At 33.6% G+C, this 18,042-nt stretch overlaps 1 protein-coding gene across 1 annotated transcript in view; it reads left to right on the plus strand.

The window, feature by feature from the left end:
• Positions 1-18,042, plus strand: part of DOCK10 (dedicator of cytokinesis 10) — a 212,379-nt gene that overhangs the window by 120,161 nt on the left and 74,176 nt on the right. Inside the window, exons 20-28 of the mRNA XM_051983445.1 lie at positions 990-1,113; positions 1,540-1,661; positions 1,921-2,007; positions 3,268-3,360; positions 3,904-4,022; positions 5,825-5,894; positions 9,090-9,203; positions 13,587-13,658; positions 15,704-15,850. Of these exons, the coding sequence (XP_051839405.1) occupies positions 990-1,113; positions 1,540-1,661; positions 1,921-2,007; positions 3,268-3,360; positions 3,904-4,022; positions 5,825-5,894; positions 9,090-9,203; positions 13,587-13,658; positions 15,704-15,850 (948 nt within the window). The remainder of the gene's footprint in view (positions 1-989; positions 1,114-1,539; positions 1,662-1,920; positions 2,008-3,267; positions 3,361-3,903; positions 4,023-5,824; positions 5,895-9,089; positions 9,204-13,586; positions 13,659-15,703; positions 15,851-18,042) is intronic.

Raw genomic sequence — 18,042 nt, forward strand, 5'->3', positions numbered from 1 at the left:
GGAAACTGAGGCAAACAGAGTTAAGTGACTTGGCCAGAGTCACACAGCTAGTGTTTGAGATTAGATTTGGACTCAGCCACTTTTGGTGCCACCTTGTGGTTGATAGGGAACTCTTACATGAGGAAACTCCTACAAATAAATAGGAATTTTAGGTAGAAAAATTTATCCAGGTTTTCACAGCCAAAATGTGTCAGAGGCACCATGATAAAGTGAATAGGGATGTGGGCTTAGAGTCAAGAAGAACAAGAAGAAAAGGAGAAATGAAGATAACATGTATACATATATCTGTATATATGTGTATGTATGTATATATATATGTATGTATCTATCACTACATATTAGGGCAGTGTACTAAGTAATTTACAGTTATTAGTTCATTCGATCCTTATAATGGCTCTGGGAGATAAGTGCTATTATTATCCTTATTTTACAAATGAGCAAACTGAGGCAAACAGAAATTAAGTGCTTTTCCCACAAGGAAATGTAGAAATTTGAAAAAATTGCCTAGTATATCAAGGTCAGTATTCTATCCATTGTGCCACATACCTACTCAGTCTATAAGTTACAGAGAATTGCTGACCTTCTCTTGGGTAGGAATTTCTTCTCCCTTATACCTGTAATAACTAACATTTATGGAGCGCCTACTGTGTGTCAAGAGCATTATAATTACTTCATTTCATGCTCAACAACATTGGGAAATACTGTTATTATTCCCATTTTACACCTGAAGCAAACAGAAGTGAAGTGACTTGCCTAGTGTCACACAGTAAACATCTGGGGTTGAATTTGAGTTCAGGTTTTCCTTACTCCAGGCCCAACTTTCTATTCACTGTTCCACTTACCTTCCCATGAAATGATAGCTTAGGTCTCTATCCTAACCTAAGCATGAATTTCAACTCTTATTAAGCTAAAATTGAAATTTTATTTCCCTTAACTTATTCTTTGATATAACTTAATTCTTAAATTCTAAGTACATCTTTACATTGCAGGTTAAAATTGAGCTGCCCACACAACTCCATGAGAAACATCATCTTTTGTTTTCATTTTATCACATCACATGTGACATCAATGCAAAGTCTAATGCCAAAAAGAAGGAGGCTCTGGAAACATCAGGTACTGAGCAAAGGTCTACATAGAGACACAAGTCCATGTTGTTTGCTCGAATTAAAATGTTCTTTAAATGACAAGTTTATTGAATTCTGTTTGAAGTTCAACTATTTAGAAGCCATATGTGTCTTTTTAAACTGTTTTCCTTTTTAACAAATATGTATAGTCCAGCAAAACAAATTCCTACATTGGCTATATATAAGAAATAAAATAAGTATTTCTCTATATACATTTTTAATCCATCACATTCTCTCTCTTTCTCTGTCTCTTTCTTTAACTCTCTCTCTTTCTCTCTCTTCCACTCACTTTAGCCCTCTCATTCTCTCTCTCAAGAGATGACCTATATCTATCTATGTATCTGTCTACATCTTTGACTATTTATCATAAAGTTTCTTGGTCAAAATTTTTTTCTATGTCTCTTTTCTTGAACAGTTGGCTACGCTTGGCTTCCTTTGATGAAAGGTGATCAGCTAGCATCTAAAGAATATAATATCCCAGTAGCAACCATTCTGCCTCCTAATTACTTAAGCTTTCAAGATTCTGCAACTGGAAAGGTATTCTATAGGCTAATAATATTCAAGGCATCAAAGGTTCTGTTTTTCAGAGTTGGTTTGTTGACATTAGAAATATCCTTGTTAAGAAAGTATTTTTCATTATGTCATTGGCCAGTTTCCCAATGTATTGTCCAATGTATTCCTCCTGCTAATTCACAACTCAACAAATCTTGAGAACAAATTCTATTGAAAAATGAAATAATCTACATTGTGAAAAAGTATAACTATGGCAATAACATCAACAAACTTTGTGTTGCAGAACAGTGGGAGTGACTTTAAATGGGTGGATGGTGGGAAACCACTTTTCAAAGTAACAACATTTGTTGTATCAACAGTGAATACTCAGGTGAGTTCATTCTCTGTACTTCTGTCATCTCCATTGATATTTATAATGTTAAGGAAGTTTCAGAAATTCTCAGTAACAGTAAAATTACCTGAGAATAAAAATAATACATTGTAATGAATCCTTGTTCTGCCTTTTTGCAGAGTGATCTAAATGAAAGTCTCCCTTTTTATTCAGGTATTATATAGTTTATGATGAAAATTCATTCTTTCAAAGAGAAGCCTTTTCCCCTTAGATTATAAATTTGAGACAAAAATTCCACCTTTAAATCCCATTCAAGGCCCCCTCTCTATAGTGAATTACATATATAATGGAGAACAATATAATATTGAATTGTCCGTTCATTCTCTCTCATGCATTTTACACAATGATCCCTTTACCTTTTCTAATCCTTCTTGCCCATGATGATAGCTTTTATGCCACTTAATTAATGCAAGTTATCCTTGGTAATAGTCTATAGCTAATGTACATTTACCGTATGTCTTTCCATTGCCTGTAATAAGTGTTGATTGATTGATTAGCTAATCTATTGAGTTAATCCACCAGGGCAAATATCTCAGATATGATCTTCCTAAGATTAGGTCAGATAACATTGGAAAAACTGTTCAGCTCTTTCAATGACCCTCAGCTTCTCACAACTCCCAATAAGCATCATTTTTACACCTATAGCCTGCCAATGATTCATAAAATATTTAAAAACCTTAATTAGTAAATTGTTCCTATATCATTAGTATCTACATGAAATTAACACAGATTCATCAGTTGTCTAGATTCCGTTTGTCAAACTATTTCAAAACCTTTCCAACATATGCCATCAATGCCAATAATTCTATATCATTTTGCTCTAGGTATCCAGATGCTTATCACAAATGTGTTTCTGCTAGTAAAATCCATTTTAAATAGAAGCCACCATTTAAAAACAGTGGTATATGTGGTCCTTCCACAGGGAGCACGTGGGTACTTTGTGCAGAAAAGATTATAGCAAGTTTTCATCATCCTTAAAGTTTAGAAATATAGTCTGAATATTACTAACTTCTCTTTATAATCTATTAAAAATTTTTCATCCTTGAATTTATCTATTTTCTTCCTTTTTTATTTTCATCCTAAATATCTTTTCAAGGTAATAGTGAGTTTCAGAATATAGAACTAATATTCCAATTATTATTATCGTATGTGGGAATTGGAAACTCACTCTATCTTGGTTCAGTATATTAAATCCCAGAACTTCCAAAAATGAGGACAAGATCTTTTTTGCTATTTTAGGATCCATACGTGAATACATTTTTTCAGCAGTGCCAAAAAAGAGAAAAAGATATGTCTCAGCTTCCTACCTCAAATTTTGTGCTCTCTTGTAAGGTGAGTCAAGTTAAAGAGAATCATCTGGAATACTGAAATAAATAAGATTAGCCTTTCCTTTCCTTTTTTTTTAGTGTTGGAATAAGGAAAACAAAAGAGAATTTGTACAAAAATTGGGGAAATAAGTCAGGAAAATTGGGAAAAATATGTATAGGATAGAGAGACAAGTACTTACTTTGCTACAGGACATTGACTTTGGAGAGTGCAATTGGCTTGTATTTCCAATCTGCCATCTTCTTACTTTCCCAAAAATGTTTCTTCCATACTGTTCCTGAATAGTTCCTAGCTTGGGAAAGAAGGGAGGGAAGAATACACATTAACCATCTCCAAACCCTGCTTGAAAGAAAATCAAACTTCAAATTGTTTAAACAATCAGCAAAAAAATTAGTTGAGAATTTGTCCCTAGACTCATGGGGTATTCTGGGGTCTGAAATGATCAATCATATCTATTATCATATTCCAAATTGTTTTGAAAAATGATGACCATGTTTTGTTTTAAAACTGATCAATGTCATTTCTCATGATTTATACTACCTGCTATAGAATTTGCTGAATGTAGAGAAGATTCATGCAATCATGAGTTTTCTTCCCATAATCTTGAATCAACTCTTCAAGGTTCTGGTTCAGAATGAAGAAGATGACATCACTACCACTGTTACCAGGTATTCATAATATACTCATGTAAGAAAAATAGTATAAGTAATGATATCTAGACAATTTCAGAATAGCATATACATTGAAGTGCCTTATAGAGTATTCTACCAAATATTTCTGGAATATTTAAAGTTTTCCTAGCTTTGCCATGTCCTAAGTATATTGAATTATCACCATGATTATTACAGAAATGGTATCCTTATCACTTATCCATAGTAGCGTCTTTCCCTCATTATTTTCTTTGTTATACTACCACCTGTTCAATCCCCTAGCTTTATGGTCTAAATAAAGCTTTATAAAACATAATTTCCTCTATAAAAAATCTTTGAATTAATGAGTAAATTCTGAAATTATAAATTTTCTTTTAGAATAAGAAATTGTATTAGCATCCTGAAAAAAATAAATGTTTACACTAAACTATTTTCCTGGTATTGGGAGCTAAAATTTCCAACATGGCAGTGATCCTCTGGACAGTTATGCCCACCTTAGGCATGGAATATCTGAGGTACAGGTCTATAAAAAGATATACCAGATGTCATATGCTCACACATTTATAATATTAGAATAGGAATCTAGGATAGAGACAAGTACTTACTTTGCTACAGGACATTGACTTAGGTGAGTGCAGTTGGCTTGTGTTTCCAATGTGCCATCTTCTGACTTTCCCAAAGACTTAGTCATGCTGTGTACCTGAGAGCATGATCTTTGATCATGTCAGCCGCAGTCTAGGGTCTCCTTTTTTCAATGTACCTGACCCAAGAACATAACTCAACAAACATATCATTACCATCATCATCATATCCTTAATCAAACAGGAAGAGCTTTGTTTATGTTGAACTGAGTGTTGATTGTTTGACATCAGAATAATATCATACAAGAGAAAACTTGGGCTCAAGGCCTATTAAAACATGCTGCTGTGCAACCCTGGGTAAATCACTTATCCTATCAGTGCCTACACTCAATTCTCTAAGACTCTCAGTTGCAGAGAGGGTACAGATCAGCTTTGGTAGATTTCTCAAACTTATTACAGTAACATCACAGATCTGTTAAAAATCAAAACCAAATCAAACAAATGAAAACTTGTTTAGAGCAGCCAGCCCGCAGAATTAGTCATCTTTTCTCCCTTCATATTGCTCAGTCTTCCTACCAGTTTTCATAGTTCTGTTTCTTTTTTTTTCTTTTTATTTCTTTTTTTTTTTTGGCTGAGGAAAATGGGGTCACCCAGGGTCACCCAGCTAGGAAGTGTTAGGTGTCTGAGGCAAGATTTGAACTCAGGTCCTCCTGACTTCAGGATTGGCGCTCTATCCCCTGCACCACCTAGCTGCCCCCCATAGTTCTGTGTCTTAAATCAATATTCTTTCCAATTATATAGAGTGCTTAAGAATTGGAGAAAGGGAAGCATATCTAGGAGAACAAGTGATGACTTGAAAATTTGGAAGATACTGATGGACTGCCAGCTTCCCATTGGCCAAGTTCCTTGAAATATTCTTAGCAAACTAAGCCCTCAGTCCTTCCATCAAAGATAGTAGTATTTTTTACATTCACCTCCTAGGCCAGAGAACTCTAACTTAAATTCAGAGAGCAGCAACATCATGTTTGTTCCCAGGATTAAGAAGTTATAAATGGCTAAAAGGAGAAAAGAAAGAATAAATACCATATTTTCCATCTGGCAGCCCATTTGTATCTTTGATATTGGGTATTTGCTATGAAGAAGGCACTGAGTTGGGCACTATTGGCTTGACTCTACCAATGTTGGTTTAAAACTGTCTTGTTCTACCTACCAGAGAGATAAATAACTTTGATTTTTCAGAGTTCTAACTGATATTGTGAGTAAATGCCATGAGGAGCAACTAGACCACTCCGTCAAATCTTATATAAAGGTATGAAAATCCCCTAGTTCTTTGTCTTGTGTCTTTATATGACATGTAGTTTGTATTCTTTCCTTCAGTATTTAGTGTGTGTTCTCCTTTCAACAGGTCAGTCCCTGACCCTATGGGCCTCAATAAAACATTCACCTTTTTTTTTTTTTTTTTGGAGTTCCATCTCTTTGTATTGACTAGCTAAGTGTACAGCTTTATACGTGTAAATATACATTCATATGGGGGAGGGAGAGAAATTAAGTTTTTCTTCTTTATAAGCTAAAATCAACAATTTTAGTGTAAAATTGAAAAGAAATGTGTGTGGGTTTGCTGAATGCTGTATGTTCTTTAATATTTTCTTAGCTCTTTTTTATTGTTTTCTCAGGCATTTTTTTTTTCATTTCCCCAGTAACTGTATATTTGTACCTGCTTCTGGTATGTTAAAAACTTTATCTTCTGGCATGAGTCATCTGCCCATCCCATCGTGTGCATTGCTTTTTCCAATATCCTTCTTTCAGTCTTCACTCAGGGATCTATAGTTTCCATTGCCCAGTTGGCCTCTTTTCCTGCCAGTGAACTTGGGATGATGTTTTGCAAGGTCATACAAATATCACATCCAACTGCACCTCAATGAGGAGAAATAATAGGCTTATAAAAGGAGAAATGGGCTTTTCCCCAAATTTATATACATATATGCCACACAGCCCCAAGTTGTTGTGTTCACATAAAAACCTAAATGGAAAAGGGCATTGAGTTCAATGAAACTATACTTTTAGGATATTCAGAGAGATTAGGAGTAGAACTCCATGGCCTTTTTAAGAAAAAAAAATTAGCTTAGACGTGTTTTTATCAGGATAAGAGTCCATTACAGAACCGCCATCCATCAGTGAAAATTGTAACTCAATTGTAACTTATCCTCTTGGAAAGTTGTCTATAATACTAACAGTTTCTGTGACTTGCCCAGAGTCACACAGCCAACTTGTCAAAGGCTGAATCAGACTGGCTGAATTCTCTAGGTCTCTTTAGAGTAGAAACATGATGTGGTAGACCAGCAAATTCTTCTTTCAAGGTAATGGCAGGAAGGTTATTTAAGGTCAGAGAAATATGAAGAATTTTTGATTTATATATAAAGGTTTTGAAAAGACAGTTTTCCTTTTCTTTAACCCACCTACCCCTTTCCCAGATTTCTACAAAGGTGCAGCTTCCCTTTGCCTTCTTCAAGTGCAGTGAAAGAAAAATTAAATATGGAACCAACTAAAAATTTGATTTAGTTCCTCTGGTGATAGTAATGAAGTTCTGAGATCTCAAAGAATCCAATTTTTATATTTTTCTTTGAAGGTCTGCGAGAGCAAAAGAGAGACTTCTGAATCCAGTCCAATTTATTCTCAAAACAGGAATATTGATTTTGTTTTTGTCCTCTCATAGCTGAAATCCCCAAATCCCTCATATAAAGTTTTTATTTTATATCAAATCTTAAGATTTTTTAAAGCACTTAAAGACATCTAAAATAAATGTAATCAATTTGGATTCCATACTGGGAATTATAGAACCTTGGTTCTAGTTTTAACCCTACCATTAATAATTATACAACATATTTCTCATATGAGAAATTAGACTCAGTGATCTTTGAGTTTTTTTCCAGCTTAAACAGTCTGATTCTGTGGCTGAAATCCTCAATTAGGGAAGAACCAATAGTTTCCCTTTTATTTCATTCTGATATGGGGAACTGGGACTGAAATTTTCTTTAAATTTTATCATTCCCTTCCTAACAACCAGGAATGTTCTGAGAAAATGAGAGATTATCTGTTAAGTGCCTCAAATTCCTCAGAAAAAATGCCAATGAATTTCTGTATAGTTTAATAATTATTCAGATAAAAATAAACACCATTTCAAGTTCAGTGATGCCAAATGCTGCTAATTCACTTCATCTATAATAGCCAGAAGTACTGTAGAGACAGTGGATTCAATTCAATTCCAAGCTGCAAGGCAGTATAATGTATTGCCATGTTCAAGTTCTAATTCAAAGAAAATTTTTCAGAGCTAAATAATTGTGCATGTATAAGATAGATTAAGCTGGACTCTACCTTGCTTGAGTGATATTGCCTGATTTTTTAAAAGAACTTTTCCTCAATTCCATCTAATTTCATATGTCTGTTAGCTCTTCCATTAAACTCTGTAATGAGTCTTGGATGAGTCAAGCCTTATTAGGATCACATATGGTCTGATAATGTTGAAATTCCGCATTTGGAAACAGTTATCTTCTTTTGCACTTCTGTTGCCCTCATCAAAGTCTGTTTTCTGTCTGCATATTGGATAACACCCTGTCTGTCATGACTATATTGAAGTTGAAAAATGAATTTTGCCATCTCTTGAGTACTAATTCATAAGCAACATGGTGGTAACGCAATAACTAATTATCAGAATATCTAAATTGGTTTTTAGTGCACAAATTGATATGTTTCAATACAAGGGAGAAAGAAAAGGCTATTCTTTGCACCTGGTAGTAAGTTACAGGCAAACTCTTATAATGAAAAATACATATTATCTGAATGCACACATTAATAATAATAGTAATGGTAGCCAGCATTTTTATAATGCTTTAAGATCTACTAAGCAACTGTATGTGTATTATCTTATATGAATCTCTCAACAATATAGGGAGATGGGTTCTATTAAGTGTGATCATGACACCTCTCTGATTTTACTAATGGTAGAGGTTCATGAGTGATCTATTAGAAGTTTCTAATCATGGGACTGCTATGGACTAGACCTGTAGTAGACCTTATCCTGCTGGACTTTGGCTTGGACTCTCTTCCCCACTTGGCTATTTGAGTGGGTGTTCTGCCCCTTTCAGAATGAAGAGTTGCTACCATGCCATGTGTTTCCACTGGAAGAGAGAAGGGGGAAAGCTCCCCAAGTAGGTGGGTCAAATAGCCTCCATGTTTCCTCATGCTTCCTTAATCATTCTGTCTGTCTATCACATCCTTGCCTTTTCAGTGTCTGTGAGGTAAGAACTTAGAAGGAGTAAGGCCCCCAAATGCCACTTGGCTCCCACAAAGTAGTAATTAGTCAAAGGCATATCAGACTTTTATGTTTGGGATCTCATTAGTTTGGATGGTGATATCTGCAAAGAGCAGATTATTCCAAGCAATAGATGAGAAATTAAGAACATTCTTTTCTGGATCTCATTTGATCCACTTCTTGGATTTTCTCCAGTACGTATTCAAGACTACAACATACAAAGAGAGAACAGTCCATGAGGAACTGACAAAGAGTATGACTGGTCTTCTGAAATCAAATGATTTAGCAACAATCAAACACATCTTGAAGGTAACCAACTTAAATATTATATTTCATTTATTAATATCATGGTTTTTTTTATTTTCATTTTCTTCTTCAGTAGATCTAGAGTAATAACAATAATGGATTTCCACATAGGTAATTCACCTATAATTTCAGTCATGCATTTCATATTAGAAGGCTTTATAGGGTCATGGTTGAATTGATGACTAAGGTGAATTTGAGTACTTCTTCAAAGCACTCTTTGAAACAAGGACAAAAATTATTTCAAATTGGATTGCAGCAGAGAGGGACAATATGGAGTAATTGCTAGAGACCTGGCCTTAGAATTAAGAAGACCTGAGTTGAAACTTCCCCTCTGACAAACACAGGGACTGTAACTTTGAATAAGTCATTTTATTTTTCAATTCCCCTAGTTACTCTCAAAGATTTTGAATTGTAGAGAAAGTACCAATCTGTGTCACAATGAGTTTTCTATACCAGTGAAATCAAAGTTCTAGCCAAACAATTTTTCAGAAAATTATGAGTAATACATTATGTAAATATAATAATGGGGATATATAACAATGTCTATATGCTTTGTTCTTTTTCCAATATGATTTTATCACCATGGTTATCCCCTCTAGTAATGAAAATGGCAGTTGTCAGTCTCTCTATTCATCATTAGTTGCTATGACCCAGAACTTAATACCTTGATAACCAGGGAGGCTAATCCTCAGACAGTACATAATCTATCCTGAGACCTCTATTCCAAGCCTTTTCAGTTGGTTTTGGACATGATAGAATTAGTGTCCCACTGGCATACCCTTTGAGAACCCATGTTACACAGAATACCGTAATAAGTTAATAGGATGAGACTTCAGGAACAGAATACACACATTTTAAATAAATGTCTATGAGAAAATGAATGTTGGTTTTCAACAAATATTTACTAAGTACCTTTTACATATTAGTACTGGGGCCACAAAAAGAAAGGAAAAAATTCATCACTTCAAGGATATTACCTTCTATTGAACACTGGTTATTGCTTTTGTCAATGGGAAAATATGAATTGAAGACAGGTTTCAAAAAGCCAGATCACATGGCAAATATCCTTTTCAATTTTTGACCCTGGATTCACATAGCTACAACTATAATTTGGGCAACAGTTGCATTTTACCTAGTATGACACTATTTTAAGAGAACAGTGTATATGTTATTTGGGCTTCATTTCTCTCAGTGTGCACTTTGAGACTCATAGGTTTCTTTAATGTACTAAAAAGCCATTTATCCACAATGGAAAAAAATTGGCCAAAAAGATAAATCTCAAGATTGGAAACAAATTGTTAATAATGACCAGAAAAAATGTTCAATTTGCCATATCTTTCATTTCTCAGCAGAGAAGTGGTAGATTATAAGGGGAGAATAAATTGTCCAATTGTCAGACATCGCCAATGTTTCCATTTGTTTTGGTTGATTGTTTGTCACAGGGAAGCATTCTTCTATATAGGAAAGAGAGAAAATCAATGGGAAGTGACTTATGATAAAAGAATTTTAAAAGATCATCAAGAAGACATTTTAAAAGAAAAAATTGCAACCTAATAATAAAAGATACAAATACCCCCCCAAATTAAAAGCAATGAAAATTGGTATTGGAGAATTGTGGAGTTAATAGGAATTTTTTGGTAATCAATCTGTCAGTATGCAACAATTATCATTCTCTAATCCAATAAATCTAAAATTGAATACTGAAAGTGTTATAATAAACAAGAGGTTGATATTCAAATATTTTCATAGAAACATTACATATAAGGGGAAAACCTGGAAAAAAAAAACAAACCTCAAAGCAGCAATAGAGGAATAGTTAGTTAAGTTGTAGTACTATTCATGAAATGGGTTGTTATAATGCTGTCAAGTCTGACAAATTAAAAAGACTAAGAAATCTAGAAAAATCATTATGAAGTCCTACAAAGAAAAAACTAAAAGAAAAGCAGAATTAGAAAAAGGAATGGAATACATACTAACTACAATCATATGTACCCCATTCCAGAATAAAGTGAATTTGAGCATGATTTGGGCATAAAGATTGATATCATAAGCAAATTAAGAGAGCAAAGGAGAGTTTACTTCTCAGATCTTTGGAGAAAGGAGGAGCTTATAAAGCAAAGAATTAGAGAACATTATGAAATGCAAAATGGACAACTTTGATTACATTAAATTAAAAAGATTTTGCACAAACAAAACTAATAGAAACAATATTAAGAGGAAATTACAAGGCTGGGGAAAAAATGTTACAGCCAGTGTTTCTGATAAAGGTATCATTTCTAAAATATATAAAGAATTGTGTCAAATTTATAAGAATACAAATCATTCCCCATTTGACAAATGGTCAAAGGATATGAACAGACAATTTTCAGATGATGAAATTAAGGCCATCTATAGTCATGTGAAAAAATTCTCTAAATCACTATTGATTAGAGAAATGCATATTCAAACAACTCTGAGGCAATACTGCATACCTCTCAGATTGACTGAGATGACAGGAAAAGTTAATGGTAAGTGTTGGAGGGGATGTAGGAAAACTGGGACACAAATGCATTGTTGGTGAAGTTGTGAAATGATCCAACCATTCTCAACATCAATTTGAAACTGTGCCGTAAGGGCTATGAAAATATGTATACCTTTTGACCCAGGAGTGCCACTAGTGGGTCTGTATCACAGGGAAATCATAAAAGAGGGAAAAGAGCTCACATGTACAAAAATATTTGTAGAGGCTCTTTTTGTGGTGACAAAGAATTGCAAAATGAGTAGATCCCTATCAGCTGGGGAGTGGCTGAAAAAGTTGTGGCATATAAAAGTAACAGAATATTATTGTTCTATTAAAAAAATATATGAACAAGCTGATTTTAGAAAGAACTGGAAAGATTTACTTGAACTGATGGTGAGTGAAACAAACAGAACCAGGAACACATTGTAATGAACAGCAAGACTGTGCAATGATCAATTATGAAAAACTAACTACAATCATGTGAAGAAAAATAAGAAAAGACAAATGATTCAAATGAGAATTTAGAGGGAATACCTGAATTAGTATTATATTTTATATGTTTAATTTAAATGTAAAACTTTGCTATATGAATTTAGTTCAGAGGATCTTGGAACAAGAATTGGAAAGAACATAAGAAGCCATCTAGCTCAAATCCCTCATTTTACAAATGGGGCAACTGAGGCCCAATGAATTTAAGTGACTTTCCCAAAATAACATAGGTCTTAAGTAAGCCTCAGAGGCAAGATTTGAACCCAAGTTCTCTGATTTAAAAGCCAGTGAACCTTCCATTGTACCACATTGTCACCTAAATGCTAAGGTTTTCGTTTGTTTGGGATTATTTTTAAATATTTTAAAATGAAAATTTACTCTGGGTGATATTGTTGGGCTCATCAATATTTCATGTAGTAGTAGAACAAGTAAAACTGAACTTTACTATGGGAGAAAAGCCTTACAATTATCTGACAAGAGATAGCTAGTCTAATATAAATAAATAAAATAATATAGAAATGCATTGGGATATTTGGCTTAATTTCACTCTTATTAAAGTCATTGAAATTATCTTGATTTTTTTCCCTCTGTTAATGTGTGTACTGGAATTATTTTCTGTAGAGACAAAAGGATTGTATCCCCAAGTGTTATTAAATTTATTTTACCATCAAAATTTCTGTGTTTATCTAATTTTTAAAATATTAGTAATTTAATTAAAGAGAGAAATTTATTTTTTAAATCAATAGGAACCTATTGCAAATGAAATTCATGTCCTGTGGAGAGTAATTCTTTAATAAGAAAAATAGTTAACACCTTACACCTTGTCCTGAAGCTTAGAAAGTAGAATCATTCATTCTTAAATTCAATACAAGAAGAAAGGGCTACATGCAATAAGTTTTCCTGAATTTAACTTTTATTTGTGAAGTCATGAACTTAGCAGATATCTGGCCTTTGGAATGATAAACTTAACTATGTCACTCATGTCATATTTTTATTGTTGTTTAGTCATTTCAGTCATGTCCAACTTATTATAAGTTGGACTCATTTTATAGTTTTCTTGGCAAATTCTTGGCAAAAATACAGGGTAGTTTGCCATTTCCTTCTCCAACTCATTTTCCAGATGAGAAAACTGAGGCAAATAAGATTAAGAGACTTGCCCAGGGTCACACAGATATTATGTGTCTGAGGCTGAATTTGACCTCAGGAAGATGAGTCCTCCTCACTTTAGACCTGGCACTCTCTATCCATTTGTCATATTTAACTTTCCAATAATGAATTTCAGGAAGTGCTTGAGATATATTTCATATGATTGCTAAATGCGGGAGGATGCCACATAGTTTGACTTTCTACCATGAAGATGAATTTGCATTTTGGTTTGTGTTTGTGATTTTTTTCAGCATTCCTGGTTCTTCTTTGACATTATCTCAAAGTCGATGGCGCAGCACTTGGTTGACACAAAGAAAATTGAGGTAAGACTGGATATCAAATAAGTGTGTATTCTTACAAAGTCAGTAAAAGAACCAGAGTTCATAAATAAGCTCTTTCTTTAAAAAAAAAAAAAAAAAAACATAGTTATAATATCACATGGCCCTATGATCTGAACCAGGAAAAAAAACAAGATAACCTGTCCAACATTTAAGTTGAACTCCAAAATTCCAGATTCAAATGAAAGCTGAAAAGTCGTAGTCTGAGTACATAAAATTAGGTTTATAAGTATTCTTAAGTTTGACTTCATATAGACAAAGTTTTTAGATAAATTACTGAATGTTTAACTTTTTTATCTAGTGGACTTGGCATTAGATTACAGGATTAGTAAGATTCTCCTTCACTTCAATTATGGCTACTGGATGCTTTCTCCTCTCCAGGTCATGGCATAATTTGGGGGAAAGATCACTGGCCTTGAAAGTTGAGAGACTTGATTGCTGGCTATGATGTTTACCTTAGGTAGCCATAAGTAATAAATTAATTGATTAATTATGGTGACATATAGGTAGTATTTAAATAGCACTTTAAGATACTAACATAACTATTGTCTCATTTTATCCTCACATAGATCCTGAGATCTATGTGCTAGTATTATCTCTATTCTTTACAGATAAGGAAACTGAAGGAGACAGAGTTTAAGTGACTTGACCTTTGTCTCACAGCTAGTAAGTGTTTGAGGCAAGAATTCAGATCTTATTGACTCCAGATCTAGGACACTATTCTCTGTGCTATCTTGCTACTTATTTAACTACTTATAGCATTAGTTTCTTCTTAATTTAAAATGAGGCTAATATCACTATTTTAATGGTTATTGTGGCCAAAAAAAAATCTCTTCCTAAACCTCATTGTACTAAATAAACATGTAAGTGAACTTACAGGAACTGTGAATTACTGGACCCACTTCAATTAAAAAACCTATAACCTAGGAGGACTTTCAAGGAACCCATTGAATATTCTCAGATATAAATTTACAACATCTGATAGTCATCTTGAGGTTTTGGCCCATGTTCTTTATCCACAGAACTTCCCCCAGAAACTGTGGTATATGTAGGAACTATGAAGATACAACTGAAGCACCACACAAATTAATTTCTTTAATCACTGGACTTGGAATCAAGAAGTCATGAGTTCAAATCTAGCCTCAGAAACTTTTAACTGTGTAACACTAGGCAAGTCGCTTAATCTTTCTAAGTCTAAGTCTAAGTTTCCTCATCTGTAACATAGAGGATGATAACAGCACCTACCTTCCAGAGGTGTTCTGAGGATCAAATGAGATAATAATTGTGAAATACTTTGCAACCTTTAAAGTGCTACATAAATGCTAATTATTTTTTCTTAATCAAGTACTTGGAGATCCTGAAGAAAAGAATAAAAATACTCAATGGAATAAATGATATTGATTTGAAATTAAATGAAGATAATCAATTAATTGAATGGCCAATGAAAAAAATTATATATATATATGTATATATATATATGTATGTATGTATATATTCTTTTTGAAATGGTATTTTATTTTTCCAAATACATGCAAAGATAGTTTCTAATATTCATCTTTGCAAAACCTTGTATTCCAAATTATTCTTTCTCTTTTCTCTCCTTTCTCCCCAAGACAGCAAGCAATTTGATATAGGTTAAACATGTACAATATAATTTCTTGATTTTATAATATGGTCCTCAAAATAATATTATTTATTACAGGATTAACAATTAGGATTAATTAAATAACAAGATATAGCTAATTAGAATTACAGCTAATTAGAATTACAGTATTCTAAAAATGGAGGCGACTCAGATATCATCTAATCTGACCCTCTCGTTTTTCAGATGAGGAAATTCGCAAGACCCTGAGAGTTAAGAGATGCACTTGAGATTCCATAAATAGTAAGGGGCAGAAAAAAGAATCTTAATCCCCAACCTATTGATTTGAATTTCAGCATTCAATCCTTTATATGAAAATAAGATGATAGATTGCATTTTAAGTTAACACATATGTCCCATTTTTAAATGCATAATCTGCTTTGTTTAGCTTCCACGGGCTCAGAGGTTTCCTTACTCTTACCAAAGTGAACTGGATGCATTAGTAATGGTCATCTCAGACCATGTGAGTTGGAAGTACAAAGAGGCTGTTGAAGAAACAAGAAGAGCAAACCAGAGTGTTGCCAGATTTCTTAAGGTAAATAAAATTTCTTTAAGGTAAATGTCAAGTTGAGGTTCTGCCATCACCTTTGCTATCACAAATTCACCAGTTCCTAATTAGGACATCATAGTTTACAATGATCATGCAAATCCTTTATGATTTTCTAAACATGTAAAGAGCCTTTTCTCATAGGTGATTTTTATCAAATAACTTTTTTAGTCTTATGTTTATGTGGGTGTGGTTGTTTTCAGTTTTAAAGTCTCAGTGGAAAAAAAAAAAAAAAGACCAGGTACTAATCCAACTGGTATGATGGTCATGTCACACCACAGGAATGACTCCCAAGGGTGCCTGTGTTTCAACTGTGAAAAAAATCTGTTGCTTGGCAACATCATCCTCCTATAGCATTCTTAGTATCACAGGATTATAGAACTGGACCATACCCTAGCAATTGCCTGGACTAACCCTTTTCATTTTGTACATAAAGAAACTGAGACCCTCTGAGCTCTCTTACAAAATACTTTCAAAGAAAAAAGGGGGATGGGAAGTGTAGCTAGGTGGCATAGTGGATAGTGCATAGGCCCTGGTGTCAGGAGCATCCAAGTTCAAATGCAAGCTCACATACTGACCCCGGGAAAGTAAATTAATCCCAACTCCCAAAAAATAAAATGCTTTCATTCTGAGACTGAGAACCACAATGGCATGGTAAATTAAAGTCTGGTTTTGAATCAGGATGACTTGTGTTGATTTCTTGCCTCTGTGAATATAAATACTGCCTCTATGAAACAAGTAACCTTTCCATAGCCAGGCAACTCTATTATATTGTAAGTTACAAGTAAAATGCCCATCTGTATCAGTGGAGTTTTCACATTGCCAGTTCCTTACATTGATGAAGTTACAGGTTCAGACAATAAAAATTTCTAATATACTGGGGTTTTTTTCTTACTCAACATTTTGGAAACTTTATATCAACAGAATAGGTCTTTTGCTTTTGTATACTTATTAAATGAATTAACAAATGTTCTAATCCCTTTCTCCTCCTCTTCCTTGAAATATAAAACTTCTCTATCTTTTTGCTTCTATCTCTCTCTGTGTCACACACACACACACACACACACACACACACACATACATACCTAATAATTATTAATATAGTTAGGGATAGGATAGAATTAATGAAATCCTGGTAATAGGATTAGGTAGTGTTTTTTATCACACCATGTGAAAGAAGATGCTGCAAAGATGAAAGTAGATCTGGGAAATAAAGAGCTAGTTAAAGAAGATGGTAAGTGAGGAGAGGATCTAGATTTCTATACCATAGCTTAAAATATAAGGGGAGGGCATGGAGCTACAAATGGAATAAAGCTAACAAAGCCTGGCAAAAATGTTTTTCTTATATTCTTTCATTTCTTCTCAAAGGTTTAAAGAGAAAAGGGAAAAGGAGAACACTATTTACACATATTTAGCTAGCAGTTAGAACATAAGAAGAATAGTAATAGAAACAACCAATAATTTATAAGACAAAATCCAAAGAAGGAGCCAAAGTCTCATATCTATAGACAAATGCATGAAGTACGATCATCATTGGGTATTTTTGCTTAATTGGTATTCGGTAGAATTTATTCTGGAGGAGATATGGCATGTTTGAAAAAAAGGGAGAGGAGTGGAAATGTACATGATAATCTTGTCGTATATGTAAAAGGAATAGCAAGTTGTTTGTAGTAGATTTGTGGTTTCATGTGCAATCATCTTTTTGTTGTACTGTGTTATGAAAATGCTTATTTTATTCTATAATTTTTGGAAAATTAATTTTTTAAAAAAGAAAAAGACTATGACACAGAACAGAAATTATCCATAAGATTTTTTTTAAAGTAAGCTAGAAAGTATAATTAAGAGGCACAAATATGACCTCATAGTTATTACCGAAATTTCAGGACTCAAGATAAGAATATGGTTCTAAGAATAAATATAACTTATTCAGAAGAAATAGAATAAGTAAAGAGGAAGAAGAACAGCATTGTAAATTAGGAGGGTGTATTCAAGAGGGGAAATTGAGAATGCTCCAGGGATCTGTCTTTATACTCTTCTGTTTGACATTTTTATCAGTGACTTGGATGAAGGCACAGGCACTTATCAAACTGTCAAGTGGCATATATCTAGGAAGTATATCTAACACATTAGGCAACAGTATCAAGATCCAAAAAGATTGCAACAGACGAAAAGGCTGAATT

This window comes from Antechinus flavipes, chromosome 3 (assembly GCF_016432865.1).
Source record: "Antechinus flavipes isolate AdamAnt ecotype Samford, QLD, Australia chromosome 3, AdamAnt_v2, whole genome shotgun sequence".
Lineage (NCBI taxonomy): Eukaryota > Metazoa > Chordata > Mammalia > Dasyuromorphia > Dasyuridae > Antechinus > Antechinus flavipes.